General features: G+C 40.9%; 1 protein-coding gene and 1 pseudogene across 3 annotated transcripts in view; one reads left to right on the top strand and one right to left on the bottom strand.

Annotated features, from left to right (window-relative positions):
- Window positions 1–18,073, bottom strand: part of POLA1 (DNA polymerase alpha 1, catalytic subunit) — a 306,641-nt gene that overhangs the window by 263,953 nt on the left and 24,615 nt on the right. For 2 of the 3 annotated variants that reach the window (XM_065900491.1, XM_065900493.1), the window contains exons 5-15: window positions 17,827–17,942; window positions 17,000–17,062; window positions 16,041–16,133; window positions 15,521–15,608; window positions 15,069–15,270; window positions 14,802–14,980; window positions 8,788–8,900; window positions 7,969–8,085; window positions 6,645–6,719; window positions 3,898–4,036; window positions 2,713–2,867 (exon numbers count right to left, since the gene is read on the bottom strand). In XM_065900491.1, coding sequence (XP_065756563.1) covers window positions 2,713–2,867; window positions 3,898–4,036; window positions 6,645–6,719; window positions 7,969–8,085; window positions 8,788–8,900; window positions 14,802–14,980; window positions 15,069–15,270; window positions 15,521–15,608; window positions 16,041–16,133; window positions 17,000–17,062; window positions 17,827–17,942 — 1,340 coding nt within the window. The remainder of the gene's footprint in view (window positions 1–2,712; window positions 2,868–3,897; window positions 4,037–6,644; window positions 6,720–7,968; window positions 8,086–8,787; window positions 8,901–14,801; window positions 14,981–15,068; window positions 15,271–15,520; window positions 15,609–16,040; window positions 16,134–16,999; window positions 17,063–17,826; window positions 17,943–18,073) is intronic. The other variant, XM_065900494.1, reaches the window with a different exon arrangement.
- Window positions 4,447–4,766, top strand: LOC136142682 (cytochrome c-like; annotated as a pseudogene).

The following is an 18,073-nucleotide window of genomic DNA, read 5'->3' as shown; positions in this document are numbered from 1 at the left end:
GCAGCCTCTGAAAATCACTGCCTAGATCCATTATCTCATTAGAGATTGCAAAGTGGTCACATTCAATTTTTCCTTTATTTATTAGCTGGAAAGCTTCTATGAAGACAAACTTCCCCATATCGATTATTTGGTTACCTGAGATACAATATATGTTCAAAAAAGTCAAGATAAATGCTTGATTCAATCTATTTATTTACCAGTTTTCAAAATAATGAGTTAGTTCCCTAGCTTTCTTCACAGGTGAGCAATGCGGTGCTGTGTTTACAGTATCATTATGAAGTCGTATGTTTCAATCTGTTGCAGTTATACTTATACATGCTCAAATTGTCCCATCTTTGGTGTAGGAAACTCTTCAAGTTTACTCTTGAGTCCTTCTGACATATCTTCAGTAGATTTGAATATCGTCCTTGCTTTCTAGTATAACAAGAAGTTCCAGGCTTATCCTGGACATTTCCTGCCCCAAATCAGCTATTTCTTCACAAAACCCTATCTCCTTTCTGGGGAAATGGTATTTAGAAACCTCACTCTGGGTGCTGGAAGGATTTTTTTTAACTAATTAAATTTTCCCCAAACACTTAACTATTAAATATCTACTATATCAACTATTATTAAAAGATCAAATCACATACAAAAAAAAATTGCCAAAAGGCTGTTAAAAAAGATCCCCATCAATGTCAAAGGATTTAGAAGCAAACACAAAGAAGCTCCCATCGAACAAAGAGAGACAATTTAAGCAGCAAAATTAACAAGAATAATTAATGAATGCAACAGATTGAAATATACTAAGTATATATAAAGCCCATGAGTTTATAATGATAGTCCATAAAAGAGGAAGCAAAAATAAGTAACAAGAAAAATAAACAAATCATGTGTCAACAGTGCACATAATGTAGGTCCCCAACGTCCCTCTCAGAAAACTGGTAGCGAAAGAGAAAGAAGTACATTTATCTCTTCTTTCCTATATAAAGTATTGCAGCATAACCAAATAGTACTGGCTAATGAGGAAAAGTTAATTTTATAGAAAAATTTAACTAATAATCATTCTAATATTTCACATGCTTAACTAATAAACATGGAAAGGATGACGGAATTAGAAGACCATTTTACAACTCCTAATGAAATATCTAATTTAGGCAAAAATTAGATCAGTGGTTCTCAACCAGGAACAATTTTGCCCGCAGTCCCCAAGGGACATTTAGAGATGTCTGAAGGCATTTCTGGTTGTCAGAACTAGGCAGTAGCGATGATATTTGGCATTGGGTGGAGGCCAGGGATACTGTTAAACATCCCACAATGCACAGGACAGCTCCCACAACAAGTTCATTCGGCCCAAACATCAGTATTGCCGAGGTTAAAAAACTTGAACCTACTAATCAATGATAGCCCCACTAACAGTGGTTTAACCAGACATTACGTGCCTACTGATACGACCCAACGTGAAATACACTGTACCACCTACATAGTATTTTGGCAAATAAAAGTTAAACCTGAACCTAATCAATTCGGCAGTGCTAATGAGCAGGGGTGGATACTTTTTTCCGTAAAGGGCCAAAAAGTAAATATTTTTGCCTTTCAGGTCACAGAGTCTCTGTCATGACTACTAACTTTGCTGCCGTGGTACAAAAGCAGCTGTAGATAATATGTGAACGAACAGACATGCTGTCTTCCAGTGAACTTTATTTACAGAAACAGGTGATGGGCTAGATTTGCCCGCAGTCCACAGTTTGCCAACCCCTGGTATACAGGAAGAAATCCAAAGACACGAGGAAGCAAACAAATACAGAAAATGGGTCATTCATTGAGACCACTAACAGTGATTCCTCAATAAGTCAACGTCACTGAAAAAGCTGGAGGGGGTGGGAGGGAGCTGCTCACATTTAAAAGAGATTCAAGAAACAAAACTTAAACACCGTCTGTGGATCTTGTATAAATCCTGACTCAAATAAATCAACTGTTAAAAGACATTTCTGAGGGCTTCCCTGGTGGCGCAGTAGTTGAGAGTCCGCCTGCCGATGCAGGGGACGCGGGTCCGTGCCCCGGTCCGGGAGGATCCCACATGCCGCGGAGCGGCTGGGCCCGAGAGCCATGGCCGCTGAGCCTGCGTGTCCGGAGCCTGTGCTCCGCAACGGGAGAGGCCACAACAGTGAGAGGCCCGCGTACCGCAAAAAAAAAAAAAAAAAAGACATTTCTGAGAAATAGAGTCATGTGACTGTGGACTAGGTATTTTAGCTGGTATCAAGGAATCACTGTTAATGTTAATAGGGGTGATAATAGTATTCTATAAGAAAGTATGCATGTTTTGAGAGATGCAAACCAAAGTATACAGGGGTAAAATGACACAATGTCTGAGATTAGCTTCGAAATACTTCAGGAGGAAAAAAGAAGAAGGAGGGCGATAAACAAGTGTGACAAAATCTTGCTAAATGGTGAATATGAGTGATGGGTATATAGGAGTTCATTCTATTATTCTATGTCCATCTGAAGTTCTCCAAAATAAAAAAATTTAAAAACACAAAGTCCAGCAATTTAAGTCTTTAAATAAAAAAACCCTCCAAATCAGACAAATTCAATTCATTCTTCAAAATGGAGTTTGGTAGTGAATTAGTATTCTTTCCCTTCCAAAAAGAACAACCTCCCCTTACAGAAAAGCTATACAAGTGCAAGAAGTATCGCACCTCTGGCATAGGTACAAAATCTGCCCTATTTCTTTACCTCGTTTTCATGTGTCTTTGCATTCTGCATTGTCTTCATGCTCAAAGACATGACAACAAGTGGAGGAGGACCAACATCCTTAATTACGTTCACCAGGTCCGGTTTCAAGGCCATTGCCTCAACTTTACACCAACTGATTGGCTGATTCAAGAGCTCTGAAAAAGAATAGGAACAACAGATCAATAGCTATTTGCTGAAAAAGAAGTTACTATAATTAAGACATCTGTGATTAACCGAAATTGTCTTCAATCCTACCTTCTACTAAGAATGTCTTATTATAACATCTAACTAAAACTAAACCACGTTATTGGATTGTATGCAAATCTTCGTGTGTGTATACATATGTTCATTTTCCTGGGAAAAAAGTCCACAGCTTTCATCTGACTTTCCAAAAAATCCAAGACCCAAAATAGGTTTGTAAAAGCCACAGCACTGCATTAGAGGAATTAAAAAAAAACAGTTTTGGGACTTCCCTGGTGGCGCAGTGGTTGAGAATCTGCCTGCCGATGCAGGGAACACGGGTTCGAGCCCTGGTCTGGGAAGATCCCACATGCCGTGGAGCAACTAGGCCCGTGAGCCACAACTACTGAGCCTGCGCGTCTGGAGCCTGTGCTCCGTGTGAGAGGCCCCCGCTTGCCGCAACTAGAGAAAGGCCTCACACAGAAACGAAGACCCAACACAGCCAAAAATAAATAAATAAACCAATGAACCGACAGTAAATAAATAAATAAATAATTTAAAAAAAAAAAAAAACGGTTTTAAGAGATTCATGAAGACAAAACAAAGTATCACAAATGCAAGTACTGAAAAACATCAGGTAAGAGACCATACATGCACTATCCACACCGGGCAGTGATGTTTTACTCCTTCAGAAGTCAGCAGTTCACTATGTAGAACAGCTGAGCCACATCAGCCAGGTTGGAAGTCCACGCTGACAGCAACACAATGAAGGATGCACCCAAATGCCCGAGGAGGCTAGCTAAAGCCTCCCTCCCACTAAAATGCTAAGCGCCACGGTGAAAGAGTGATTTCAAACGTACTTCCTATACTCACTCAAGGAAAACCTTAAAGAAACTAACATTAAAAAGGAAGTGGTCGCACTGAAATTGAGTCCAATTCTTTAACTTCTAGAAACTGCATCTAACAGCAATTTACTTAGCATTCTGAAAGTAAATTTTCCCTTACGTGGATTTTTTACTTCGAGCCAACAAGGTCCTTTGATCTTTCTGTTCATCAAGAACAGTTCCAAGCTGGATGTGTTGGTCCCAAATACATGAGAAAAAGTTTCTCCTTTCAAATCCTGAGGAAGCTGTGGCATTTCAGCCTGAAAAAGGCAAAGACGAAAAAAAAAATCTTTTTTTGTTTAAAACTATTACTTCACATTTTCCAAAGTCTATACTTGAAATAAACAAGTCTCTCTATGAACCACCAGGAGAAACCCCTTTGATATATATGAAATGTAATTTGCCACAAATGAAATCCATAACAATTCACAGTAGGAAACAAAAACAATTCACAATGACAAAATAATGCATCTTGATGACACCCATTAGAAGAAAAATGGGCCAAGAAGCTCCCGCAAAAGAGGATTTCTGTCCAGAGCTGTACATGCCTTACTGATAAAGAATAGCCAAATAAGTACAACTCCATTAGAAGAATGAAAGCAAGAGAGCGGGACGTTCGGCTTGCGAGCGGGAACCTCTTAGTCGTGCACGGAGAAAGAACGGTTTAAAAATGGGTGATGTTGAGAAGGGCAAGAAGATTTTTGTTCAGGAAGTGTGCCCAGTGCCATACTGTGGAAGAGGGAGGCAAGCACAAGACTGGGCCAAATCTCCATGATCTGTTTGAGTGAAAGACAACTCAGACTTTCAGATTCTCTTACACAGATGCCAACAAGAACAAAGGCATCACCTGGGGAGAGGAGATGCTGATGGGAGTATTTGGAGAATCCCAAGAAGTGCATCCCTGGAACAAAAATGTTCTTCGCTGGCATTAAGAAGAAGGGAGAAAGGGCAGACTTGATAGCTTATCTCAAAAAAGCTACTAATGCATAATCGTTGGCCACTGCCTTATTTATTATGAAACAAATGTCTCATGACTTTTTATGTGTACCATATTTAAATTGATCTCATATACTAGAATTCAGATCATGAATGGCTGAGGTAATATTTCTGTCCTGATTTAAATAAGATTGGCTTGTGGCTAAATGAATATAGTCAGCTTTTTGAATTTTGATAGTAATTCTGGTTCAAAAAGTACTATCACTGTCTTCCCCTTCTAAAGAGAAGATTAAACTTGAATAAGGAATGTTAAACTTTTCAGCGATATGGTGAATGCCTTCTCAAACCCTATAGGAGATTGGTTTTATATTTAGATTTCTATAACTGGTTATATTAATATATTTAAATACTGAGAAGCTCCCTTAACTGTCTCATAGACCAGCAAGATTCACCTGTGTTTCAAGTTGTGTCCGTTTGCCTGTTAAGGCAAGGGCTGAAGATATACTGACACATCCACTTTATCTTTTTGGTCTTAACTATGCCAATTTAATTAAAATTCTCCATCTAAAATATTGCGTTTTACTTAATGAAAGGAATTTTAGTGTGGTTTATGTATAGCATCAAATAAAGCATATTTAGTACTTTTCACATTTTATAGATGATCTTTAAGATCAGATGCTTTTAAAATTCACTGTGACAAGACATGTTAGGAAACTTGCTTGTGAATTCTCTACAAAGTCAGACTAAGTTATAATTCAGGATTGTCTTTTAAACAGGCATTCAGAAACAACGGTAGAACTACTGTAGATGTGTGATGGGCAATGGTGCTTTTGCCAACTCAGAAGGGTTAAGGTAGAGGAGCTTTATCATTAGCACAAATTTGTAAATTATCTGATCATAAGGCTTGAAAATTAAAAACAAAGTCACAGATCAAAATAAATAAATAAATAAAAGCAAGGGAGTAGGACTCATTCAAAATGCTTCCATGGAGAAAATTTTTTATGGGAGACAGTGTTTTGTTTTTCTTTTCATAAGAAATATTCATGTTCTCAAGTTCTATATATATTGCCATGTGTGCTCTGATGAATACAGCCTAAACAAACCGATAATAAATTCAGTAATTTTCTTACGTTATCTGAGCAAAAAATAATGATACTGGTTATCATCTTCCTGTTGATGCTTGAAACAGTTGCTGCTTATAGAGCAATTTAAGACCAGGAATAATTACTAGTGCATCAGTTGAATGCTACATACATTCCTCAGATTAGAAATCCACAGCTAAAATTATCAAGTCATAAGCAATGTATTTCATCACAACTTTATTAATAATTTACACATGGCATGCAAGAAATGTTATTTCAAATTCATTTCTAAATAAAAGTTTTGACAATTACAAAAAAAAAAATGCTTCCATGGTACTTTTCATCACCACTGTCAGAGATATTTCTTAAGTTTCCCTTTTCCAACATCATGAGATCAAAACACTAGAACGGAGAGGTAAAGAGAGGTTAAGGTCCAGTTAATTAACATCCTGCAGCAGTGACCTTGTCTGTCAAGGGAGCAGGAGCAGCACTACAGTGACGCTACTGACGCTCTTCTCTCACCTTTCCACTGCTCAGAGGGACACTTCGACAGACTAATGATGTCCAACTCCATCTTGCGGCATTCATTCCACTTGACAAACAGTTGTGCAATTTCAACTTATTTATGTAAAGATGCATACTTGAAAGCAGAGAAAGGCGGTATAACCTATAGTCTACATATTTAAATTCATTTTATTCATTTTAATTATTCATGACTATAAGTTCACTTCAATGAACTGTAAGCTTGAAGAGCCCTGCCAATACTCCTAATTGAAAGCCAGTTGAAATTTCAAAAATAGGAAAATGCCATTTTCAAGCAAAATCCATTCATTTTCTTTGTTTGACTTACCGAGTATCTAACCTCCAAGTACTCCGATTTCTCTGGAACATCAGGTATCTCAAAAGCATAGTTCTTTTCCACTGCCTGGGTAAGTTGGCATTTAAAAATCATTAAGATAAAAAAACTTTTCACAAATTAAATTGACAAGCATTACATACACAACGCATGTCTCTGTATTTAATCATTATGGAACACAAAGGTAAATAAAGCCAAAAAAGCACCTTTTCCCCCTCTCAACTGGGACTAAAACAGCCAGTGACAAAATGTTAAAAAGACTTCTTTTGGACACTAGAGAACTTACAAGTATTTGCATTCAAGAGAGGTAATAAAACATTAAAAATGTTTACAATGTCAATGCACTAAATTATTTGCTACTCTTTGATACTAAGCAACTCCATCTTGCTAGAAAAATTAATGATAAACATTATAATCATAGCTCACATGTACTGAGTGCCTGCTATGCACCAAGGATTGTTGTAATCACTAATCCTAATTAATTGACTTAACCCTTCCAACAGCTCTTGAAATAAGGCCCCACTTCTCAGGTGAAGAAACAGGCCCAGAGAAGTCACTCAGCACTTGTTCAAGGTCACAGACCAGGAAGTGGTAGGGCTAGGACTTAAAGCACAAGCAGTCTAGCCAGAGCACCTATGCTCTTCACCATTGCACCACATTGCTTCTAGAATTTTAGAGACCTGATCCATCAGCCACAAGTCAAAAAGCTCAAATAGTTCAGATGGTTAGCCTCATCTTCAGCAACTCAATCCTCCCTTTATTGCAATCACTGTTAATATAGCCAGTGTGCTGAGGAACTTACAGCCCCACAACTATGGCCAAAGGCATCAATATCTCACTAAAATGAAGACAACTGATCAATATGTATCACATGAATAGAAGAACTTTGTTCTATCAGAAATTGCATCATAGACCCTGACTTTTAAAGATGTAACCTTCTGACCAAGACAACTTGGCAATAACCAACGTAAACAAGATCAGAACAGTTTCTTCTCCATCTAAGAATAAGAACACAAGCTATGCTTCAAGTACTGGAAGCAATTACTTTGCTAATGTTATCTTTTTATTCAAATTAATGAACGTTATACACAGTTTAAAGAGAAAGAATAAATATTTTTATAAATCTAACATATTGGTTTTACATTGCTATCTATGAAATTTCCATTCAATGAATTATAGCCACACAGAAGGCATTTTGCAAAAAGAAGATATGCAATAACTATTTGCTAAATCAGGAAATTTAGCAAGCATTTGCTAAATCAGGAAATTAACAAACAACCAATATATAGACCTGAAAAAATTATCACCAAATACAAACCTTGGACTTGAATTTCATAATCTTATATTTTGCTGCTATTTTCTCATCAAATTCATCATAAACATCCTTCATTGTAACTGGAGTTCCACTTTCTTTCCCTGTATTTAGATCAATTTTCTGCTTTCCCATGGAGAGGGGAGGGGAGGAGAAAAAATATCTGTACATAAGATCTTTTCAACCACCAGAAACCCAAGCCTAAATCAACTTTCATCTTCACATACTTAAACATTTAATAGAATAAGGTGAGTTCAAAGATACAAACGGACCCAAAAATGTACTAAATCCAACACCCAAGTCCTCCCAATGGCATCATAAAAGCCAGAGATAAAGATGATCAATCCTACAAAATGGGAGAATAGTGTTGTAAATCTTGACCAAGACGCTTCACAGTTCAACTGAGATGGGAAACAGCTGGGGTTGAGAGGAGAGTGTGGATGTTAAGTCCTAATAAAAAGAAGGAGCAAATGGAACTGACCTTGTTAAATGGCTGTGGAGGAAATAACAAAACCACGAAAACTGGGCCAAACACCATGTCATATTTTAGAGTCACAAACTCCCAACCCAAATAATTATGGAAATGGGGGCGGGGGGGAGACAGCATTATGTACTGAAACTCAGGCACTTTTACGCTCTAACAAGTTGAAAAACAGATAGTGTTTCACTCCACTTCTCCCAATGTCTAATGGAGCTGCTGACAATCAGTGGTCACGAGGCAGGCAATAAGAAAGGTTGTAGATAATCCACAGCCCTGTCAAAGGACAGGGCTGGTGGCAGAAGACAGAATACACTTGGAATTAGAAGCTGTCTACTAAGGTTTACCGTTTCACGGGGAAGGAAGTAGAGCGTTCGCTCAATGTTTTTCACCATGACACAACAGCTCACATGGGTTTGGGCGAATTCGATCCAAACTTTGCCAAATAGAAACACCACACCTACAAGAATAAGGAAAAACCATGAGAAAATAAACATTTCAATTATATCACATTAAAGGGACGATGTAAAAGCTCACTGAATGTGTCCACACGTTTATGCTTTGGTAAGTCATTTCTTACAGCAAATGTATCTGCTGTCCAATCCCAAAAACTAGTTCCTTTACTCAGTACCTATGCCATGACAATATCGCACCAGTAAAACCTGTGACCACTGGGAGGACAGGGAACAGAATGATTCTCTAACTTGGTGGAAGCATTTTTCCCTAGAATTAGGGAGACATCCCAGGTAAATAGGGACAAACCTCAGTTATCAGGGAGACATCGCAGGCCTGAGTAGAAACACCCGGATAACTACTGAGACACCCTAGGTCAGTGTAGAAACTGCTGGGGAATTAGAGAGACATCCCGGCTCAATGTAGACAGACCTCAAAAACTAGGGAGACATCCTAGATCAGTGTAGGAGGAAAAAAAGGACATTTTCCCTAGAACCAGGATTATCCACATTAAGAGAAACAAAAAAAGCAACTTATTCTCCAACAAAACTCGTATTTAAACCTTTTATGAGAACTCTGAAAATGTAACACTAAACTCCTTTCTAGCTTGTACTTACCAATAAAAATTAACATTCATGTGTAAGGATAACTATGTATGGTATATCAGTATTCTCCTGTATGTAAAATTGTGTTTTGGAAAAACATAATTCATCTCACATCTTATTCCATATAATAGTATGTGTCTCCTAATAGGGCTAAACTATTATCTTCTATTTCACCCTTTCCATCTCACAGACTACTGAAGACATCTGGCTGGGTAGCATTTGTAATGTTCCTCCCTCTCCTATTTCAGTTTAACAAATGGGGTCTAGTAACCAAATCCTTTTGAGATCCCTAAGTAATGTAGACCACAAAGTGGTAAACCAAGCCTTTCTGGACATCAAGCCTTTGTTCATGAAACATGGCCATCAAGAAAGGACTCCAGGGCTTCCCTGGTGGTGCAGTGGTTAAGAATCCACCTGCCAACGCAGGCAACACAGGTTCGAGCCCTGGTCCGGGAAGATCCCACATGCCACGGAGCAAGTAAGCCCGTGCACCACAACTACTGAGCCTGCGCTCTAGAGCCCTCGAGCCACAACTACTGAAGCCCGTGTGCCACAACTACTAAAGCCTGCGTGCCTAGAGCCTGTGCTCTGCAACAAAAGAAGCCACCGTGATGAGAAGCTCGCGCACCACAACGAAGAGTAGCCGCCATTCACTGCAACTAGAGAAAGCCTGCGCGCAGCAACAAAGACCCAACTGAGCCAAAAATAAATAAATAAATAAATAATTTAATTATTTAAAAAAGAAAGGACTCCAGAGGGAATTCCCTGGCAGTCCAGTGGTTAGGACTTCATGCTCTCACTGCTGAGCGCCCGGGTTCAATTTCTGATCTGGGAACTAAAATCCCACGTGGCCAAAAAAAAAGACTCCAGAGATTTGATAGTCAACCTAAGAGATGGTCACTGTGCAAAATCCCAGGCTCCATGAATAATTAGACAGCAGTAATGAACATAGCCGCTCTATAGGGCCACTTGCCTGAGGCACTTAGAAAATTCTGGCACATGCAAAGGCTACCGTTCACAAGGCCAATTACTCCAGTTTCACAAGATAGCTCATCAGTGCTTCCTTCTGTCACTCGTTCTAGTAGAAATAAGACTATCTAAGAATTTTCATTTCTGCAGACGATTAAAATTCTTACAAGAGTTGTGTAATTTTCAGCTGGGGTAAAAGAGGTGTGGGGGGAGATAGGGGAGAGAGAAGGGAGGACTGTGGGGATGATTAAAAAAGAAAAAAGTCACAGTAGCTCAGAAAATTAAAAGTCATCCTCACAACAGTTAGAGACGAAAAACCAAAATTCCATGCAAAGAAAAATAAAGACCCTAATACTGGATTCAAAGATTCAAATAGCTCATTTTACAGTCAAACTAATATCACATTTCATGCAACACATTTGACACTGTTTATGCCTCATTTGCCACAAAAAGATCATGGTAAACAAAGATTACATTCCCCTTAAAGTTACTAGCTGAAACCAGGTGCAGTCAGGATTATTCAACCTTGAAAAAGTCATAATGAAGACAGGATATCTTCCCATATGCAAAGAGTAAGATTCTTTTCATAATTATGGAGCATTCAGCAACAACTGACTTACTTAGAATCTGTAAGAAAGTGAGAAACAATAACAGGGTCTTTAGGAGTACTTCGTTTTTATTAGCAACATTGATTTCACCAAAGCTCAGTGATCATTACCTGCTATCATGATGAAACTGCTCAACCCTCTGAGATTACAGGACTTTTTTTTTTTTTTTGCGCTACGCGGGCCTCTCACTGTTGTGGCCTCTCCCGTTGCGGAGCACAGGCTCCGGACGCGCAAGCTCAGCGGCCATGGCTCACGGGCCCAGCCGCTCCGCGGCATGTGGGATCTTCCCGGACCGGGGCACGAACCCATGTCCCCTGCATCGGCAGGCAGACTCTCAACCACTGCGCCACCAGGGAAGCCCAGGACTTTTTTTTTTTTAAGCCATCTACATCAATCGCAGAGGACACAACTTCAGAAGTACCACAGAACAGCAGAGTGGATTACGAGTGAGAAGCCCTGAACTCTGCCACTGAGGAGCTGACCACTTTATCTTTTGGAGCCCCAGCTTCCTCTGCTTTAAGTGAGTAACTAGAGATGATGGTCTCTGAGGCCTTTTCCAGCAATAGAAACTCCCTTTTACCCTAGCATTTAGAAGACAGGCCAGTAACAGACTGGTACCTCTTTCAACTGCAAAATATTTCCCAATAGTGGTTGAAAAGGCTACCCATGACTATGGTCAGTACCAGAATTCAACAACAATATATACCATAAGTCGGTTGCTTTGCAAATATAGCTGTGCTTCAACGTGCTTCAATCTTAACCTACAACATCCATTACTATAGATCAACACTAGTCGACAGAAATTTCTGTGATGACAGAATTCTTCCCTACCTGTGCTATCCATGGATAGGGTAGCTAATAGACACATGTGGCTACTGAGCACTTGAAATGTGACTAGTGGCTGAGAAGCTGAACTTTAAATTTTATCTCATTTTAATTAAACTTAAAGAGTTGCATGTGGCCAGTGGCTAACATAGTAGAGAGCGCAGCTCTAGACCCCTGCCCTGCGAAATGATGCTGTTTTTTACTAAGAGTATCAACCAGTAAGCAACAGACAGAAGTAATAAACTCATTTTCACACAGGAAAGAGAGAGGGTTGTTGTTTCCTAAGGTTCTAAGTTTTGGCAACTGACACCAGCAATCTGATGCTTTATATGTGGATTTATGGAAGACCATCCACTTTTGTGTTAGCCATTCTTAATCCACAATGCTACAAGGCTTCAAGAGGCAGACTTGGTAATAGCAGCGAACGCAATGCTGATTCTCTGAAACCTTTCATGTGCATCTACAGGACTGTCGCTGTGCAGTTTATTTCAATGAACATTTACTGAACATCTACTATGTACCTGGCATCATCCCAGATGCCGGAAATAAAAGGTCCCAGCCCTCCAGGAGTTTAAAAGCTTTGAGGGAAAAGACAACACAGAAGCAGATCTTTTCAAAATAATATGACAAATGCTGCAATGGGTAAGGGTTCAATGGGGGTCACAGAAAGGGCTCTTAGGCCAGTTTGGAGGATTAGGAAATTTGGGGAGACCACACTGGGGCTGAGCCAGGTGAGGTCATTCTAGGCAGACAAATACAGTGAATAAAAGGATATGGTATAAAGAGCAGTAGGTACATACAGCGAACTATTTCTAGGACACAAAAGTCCTACACAGCAGGCAATAGAAGCCTTACTAAGTAACTTGGACTGTAAGTCACAGGCAGCAGCCACTGCGGATTTTCTCTAACGAGGAGATGACGTCCTGAGCAATCACTCAGGCTGCAGTGTGGAGGATGACAGCTGAGGGATCAGTTAGGAGGCTGGGTTCAGTAGCAGGAAGGGCTCAAGGGTGGGAGTTGCGAGGAGAGAGAGAAGACAGCTTGTCTAGTTTAGAAGGAGAAAACTAATAAGACTTGGTGAGGGAAGTGAGGAAAGGGGGGACTCAAGGCTGGCTCCCAGGTTTCTGGTTCTCATGGGACCATTAATCAAGTCAGGGAATAAAAGCCAGCCTGGAGCAGATACAGCAAAGCACAGGGAGTGGCACCAGGATGGGCAGGCCCACCACGTCACCCAAGTCCAGTGAGCACCAGCCATGCTGCTGTGCTGGGAGGTCACATGACACACACGTGAAAATGGTGTCCCCTGAAGCTGTATGATGGGGCTGCCCTGGGTTTAATTTGCAAAGCCTCATGAAATCACACTTGCCGGCCCACGTTGCACCAGCGAGTTACAAAGCAGGCAAAGAGGCGAGAGGGTCTAACCAGATCATCTTGCCCTAGCTCAGGTAGATGAGATACCATTTCTAAGACTGCTTACATCTTTACCTCAGCAATGAACACATGGCAGTTTGCTACTCAAGCAGCTCCGCAGGAGTTTCAACTCTTTGATAAGCGGAGCATACTAATGCTGCTGCCCCCGCTCTGATGGTTAATACTCGGACTCCAGGAAATCACTTTGAAAAAATTCAGTTTGTATCTACCCTTACATCCAGAAACGGATCTGAATAAAGGCAACTGTTTAAGGGTGTGTACTGTATTTTTTATGAATCTGACATGCTCTATCCTGCCCAGCCCCATAGTGAAGAAGTGCTCAAAGGAGCACAGAAGGAAACTAGAGAGCCTCCTGGCTCTTTGTGAGTCAGAATTCGTAGTATCAGCTCATTTGGAGGAGGACCTGGGAATTAGCCTGGATCTCTCCTTTCCATCAACCCCCCACATCCATCCATCCATCCGCCAACGAGTTCATGTCGAAGTACATGTTACAAGCATTCGCTCCTCTCCTCCACAGCCACCACTAGTGCAAGTAACTAGCACACCTGCTGTAGACAGACTGATCTCCAGAGCTTCCATACTCCCTGACTCCAGCCCCAGGCACGCGCGCGCGCGCACACACACACACACACACAGCCTTTTCTCCGCATAAACGGGTTCCTGTTAAAATGTAAACCCAACCATGGGTCCACTCAACCCCCTCACCCCTGCACCCTGCACTGAAAATCCTCCACTGCTCTTAGAGTAAGACCTCAACTCCTTAATACGGCTTTTAAGGTCCTTTATTATCTGGCCTTTGCCTTCTCTCCGACCTGACTTTCAGCCAGTCCTGTCGCTTGACTACTCTGCTACAACCACGTAGGCCTCCTCCTTTCTCTCCAGGCCTCTGCACTTACGGGTTCCTCAGGCTGAAATACTCTCTCCTCGGCTCTGAATGTGCCTCAAATCTCAGCCCAATGGCCATTTCCTCAGACAGGCCCTCCCTGGCCATCCCCCAACTAACTGCCTTTACACCATTCATTAACTTACCTTATTTACTGCCTACCTCTCCCACCCTACTAGAACGTTAGCTCCACCAGGACAGGGAATTTGCCCAGCTTGTTCACCCCATCTTAGTGCCTGGCACAGGGCAGGTGTTCAAATTGCTGAAGGAACAAATTAAAGACTGATTCCACTTTAAGTAAAGTGCATTCCAATACGTTCAGATACATCAACAGTGAACTATAATACAAGCACACACTGCAAAACCACATATAACTGGTTTTGGGGATAAGCGCCTGTAAGGACTATTCACACCACAACTCCTTTCCATCCGGGTGGCTCACCCACTTTACAGTTCATGAGTGTTGCTCTTACTATGTACGTACATGAGGGCAGAGCCTGTTCCAATTACAATCACTAAAACACTTCAGGGAAAGGCGCTATTCCATATTAAAGACATCCAGTTACCGTATGTAACTGTATGATTACCTGGTTGGCTGTACGGATCTTCATAAGCATCCAGCCAATAAAACTGAAATACTTGTTCCTCATCTGCCCCTTTTACCAGTGGGAGGTGACTGGAATCCACTTGAACTTCCAGGGCTGAGAAACTGCTGTCATCTTCCTGCTCAATGTCCCAACAAGAGACATCTGGGAGAAAACTTGCTCTGCAAAAATCACATTTTCAAAATCCTTTCAAAATCTGATGGGATAATTGTAGCACTACTTGTCAGAAAAGTCATAAAATGCTCTTACGAGTAAGATACGGTCCCTTTCCCAGGATCTGCCTCATGTTTTGTCCCCTCTGCTGGCTCCCTCTCTTGGTCGGAGGTCTTGGCACCCACAGGCTCCACATCCACCTCCTCCGTTTCCATGGGCTCATCAAAGTCGCCATCTTCAAAATCCATTGCCCCTGACTCCTCCTGGTCAACTGTACGCAATGCCAGCACCGGCTCTCCTGGGGGTGGCACCACACAATCCCATCATGTGCTGCTGCCAGGGAGCACAAAAGCTTCCCCTACGCTGCAACGGCAGCCTACCCCTTGCCCACATGCTATCTGCATTTGTCTTCAATCTCCAAATTGGATGTTTTTAACTTTTGCTGCTATGAATTCAAACCTTTCACGCTGAAACTGGCTATTGCAAGCCCTTCAAATTCCCCCCACTTCCTCCTTCACGGGGCCTCCATCTTTTGACAGCAGACTTACCAGCAAATCCAGCACATTTAAGAGGGGCAGGGGTTAACGAAGGCTCCTTCCTTGAGACCGGGGAAGTGGTTTTTCCTGAAGGAGCTGCCTGTCAATGTTTTTAAATGTTTAGTCAGTTAGACCTGCATACTAAAAATACGCATCTGTCCTACCCTGACCAGAGATAATGACAGTTCCTATCTATAAAACGATTTTCTGTTTTATTAATGTAACATCTTCAATTATTTTACTGTTACCTAGGTTTACCAAAAAACACTTGTTTCCAGAAGGAAAATTATTGCATCTAGCACAGCTGTAACACCTATAATAAACACGTACTAGTTACTACAAAATTTACTATGAAAAAAACAGGGACATGCTATTTTTGAAATATATGAAACTCTATAATATGAAACGGGAGTCCTAATTTAAAACAAAAGCAAGAACAAATTCAAAGGCATTTCGCTCACACAGAAAAGCAACAAAATAAGTTTTAAGCAATAATATAAATCAAGATTGAAGGTATTTCCACACACTATACCTTGGGGGTGTGCATAGAGAAAGGATTCAGTGAAGCTCCACTGGATCCTTTCTTCTTCGGTATTATTACAGGTGGTGGAGTTATTTGAGGTGTCTAAAAGGAGGGGAAAGACAGACATTCACTGCCATGCTTGGTGTACCACAAGACACAAAAAGTACGTTTCTTCCCCCAGTGAACCCCAATGAGCAAAGCACTTTTTTCCTTCCCTGCTCCCCCCACAGATCTATGTTCATGCAGTGAGGTTACTATAGCAACAATACCACAGACTCACTAGAAAACCAGAATAGATATTGAATCCACCCCTCATCAATTTTTTCTCTTTAAAACTTAACATACTTCTCCCTTACCCTTCCAGAATATTACATTTAAAAACTGTCAAGCTCGAACTACACAGTGTAGGTGTAAGTCATTTTAATCAAGGGTCACTTAGAAAGAAGCACATCTCTAAATGAGAGCTTAGTCTTGCTGTGAAACAGCCCAGTTGCAAATTTCATTACAGATGAACCTGTCTGAGTTCTATCAGGGACAGCTCACTGACTCTTCCCTCAACCCCACTCAGAATTCAAGACGAGGATCTCACGCCTGATTGTGCAGACTGACAGGCTTCAATCCATTTCGGGAACATACACGGCAGCAACTGAGCGCAAGCAGTGTGCCTTCCCAGAACTGACTCATGTGGATTCTTACTACTTCAAACACAGCCCCACACGGCCTAATCTACACAATCACAGAGCCTCGAGGAGCTAGAAACTACTCACCTAAAATGGTGAAAAGAAACCAATTTGAAGGGCTTTGTTTTGGTTTTGGGGTTTGTTTTCTTTTGTTTTGTTTTTTGGTGGTGGTGTTGCCACTGAATTTTCTGTTTTGCATTCTAGCAATAGTCTGTTTTGTAAAATTACTGAATTGTTTCTTCAGCCCATGTCTCCTGAATATTTGACAACTCCTAGAGATTCACTTACCTCAGTGTTCAAATCCTGTAGAATATCACCTAGCAGATCATCCTTGGACAAGTCAACAGCTTTCTGGAGATTATAAAGGCAGGAAGAATGAGAAAGCCCTGCCCTTCATATTTTTACCCAGACCCCATGTCAGTGGAAGGAAGAACCCAGCCAGTCAGTCCTTGCCTCTTCATCCCTAACTCTGAGGGCTCCTCTACTATTCACAGATCTTAACCACCAGGAGCCTAAACATAACTCCTACACCCTGAGCCCCCGCCCTCAATTTTCAGCTTCATTCCATAATCCTCCTGCTAACCACCAAAATAAACACACTCACTGTCAGTGCAGCTTTCTGGTTTAGTTTTCTCTTCTATCTCCAAGCCACAACCACTGAGGTGCCTCAATTCACCTAGAAATCTACATCCAACTTAGTGACTGAGATTGGGAAAACATTACTCAAATATTTGAGTTCAAACATATTGGGACTTCCCTGGCAGTCCAGTGGTTAGGACTCAGCACTTTCACTGCCGTGGGTCCGGGTTTAATCCCTGGTCAGGGAACAAAGATCCCACAAGCCACGCGGCACGGCCAAAAAAATTAAAAAATACAATAAAATAAAAATAAAAGCAACATTAAAAAAACATATTGACCACCTATTAACTGTACAATCAAACATTAAATATAATCAAAGACCAAGCTCATCTAGAACCAGGGGATTAGCCTAGAAGCCTTCATAAGATCATCTGCTTAGAGCTATGGGGAATCTGACAGGAAAGGTGAACTATGAAGAAACAGGACTCTTCACTTCACAAAGGAAGAGGCAAATATAAGAAAACCACGAGACGCACGTCTGCGGTTTTCCTTCCAGCACTGGCAATGAACATTGACTTGATATTGTTCGGTTTTGTCACCATGGCCTTCTTGACATTCCTCTTGTCTTTGCTGCATGCTTTATTATTTTGTCCTGTTGGAAGAAAATTTGTTTAGAAACACACACCAGCAAAAATCAAAATGGAAAACCAAAAGCCCAGTCACCTGCCCTCTGTATATGAGACTGTGACAAGAAAAATGTTAAAAACTCAAAATACAAAACTA

Source organism: Phocoena phocoena, chromosome X (assembly GCF_963924675.1).
Source record: "Phocoena phocoena chromosome X, mPhoPho1.1, whole genome shotgun sequence".
Classification (NCBI taxonomy): Eukaryota; Metazoa; Chordata; class Mammalia; order Artiodactyla; family Phocoenidae; genus Phocoena; species Phocoena phocoena.
This window is presented reverse-complemented; position numbering and strand designations above follow the sequence as displayed.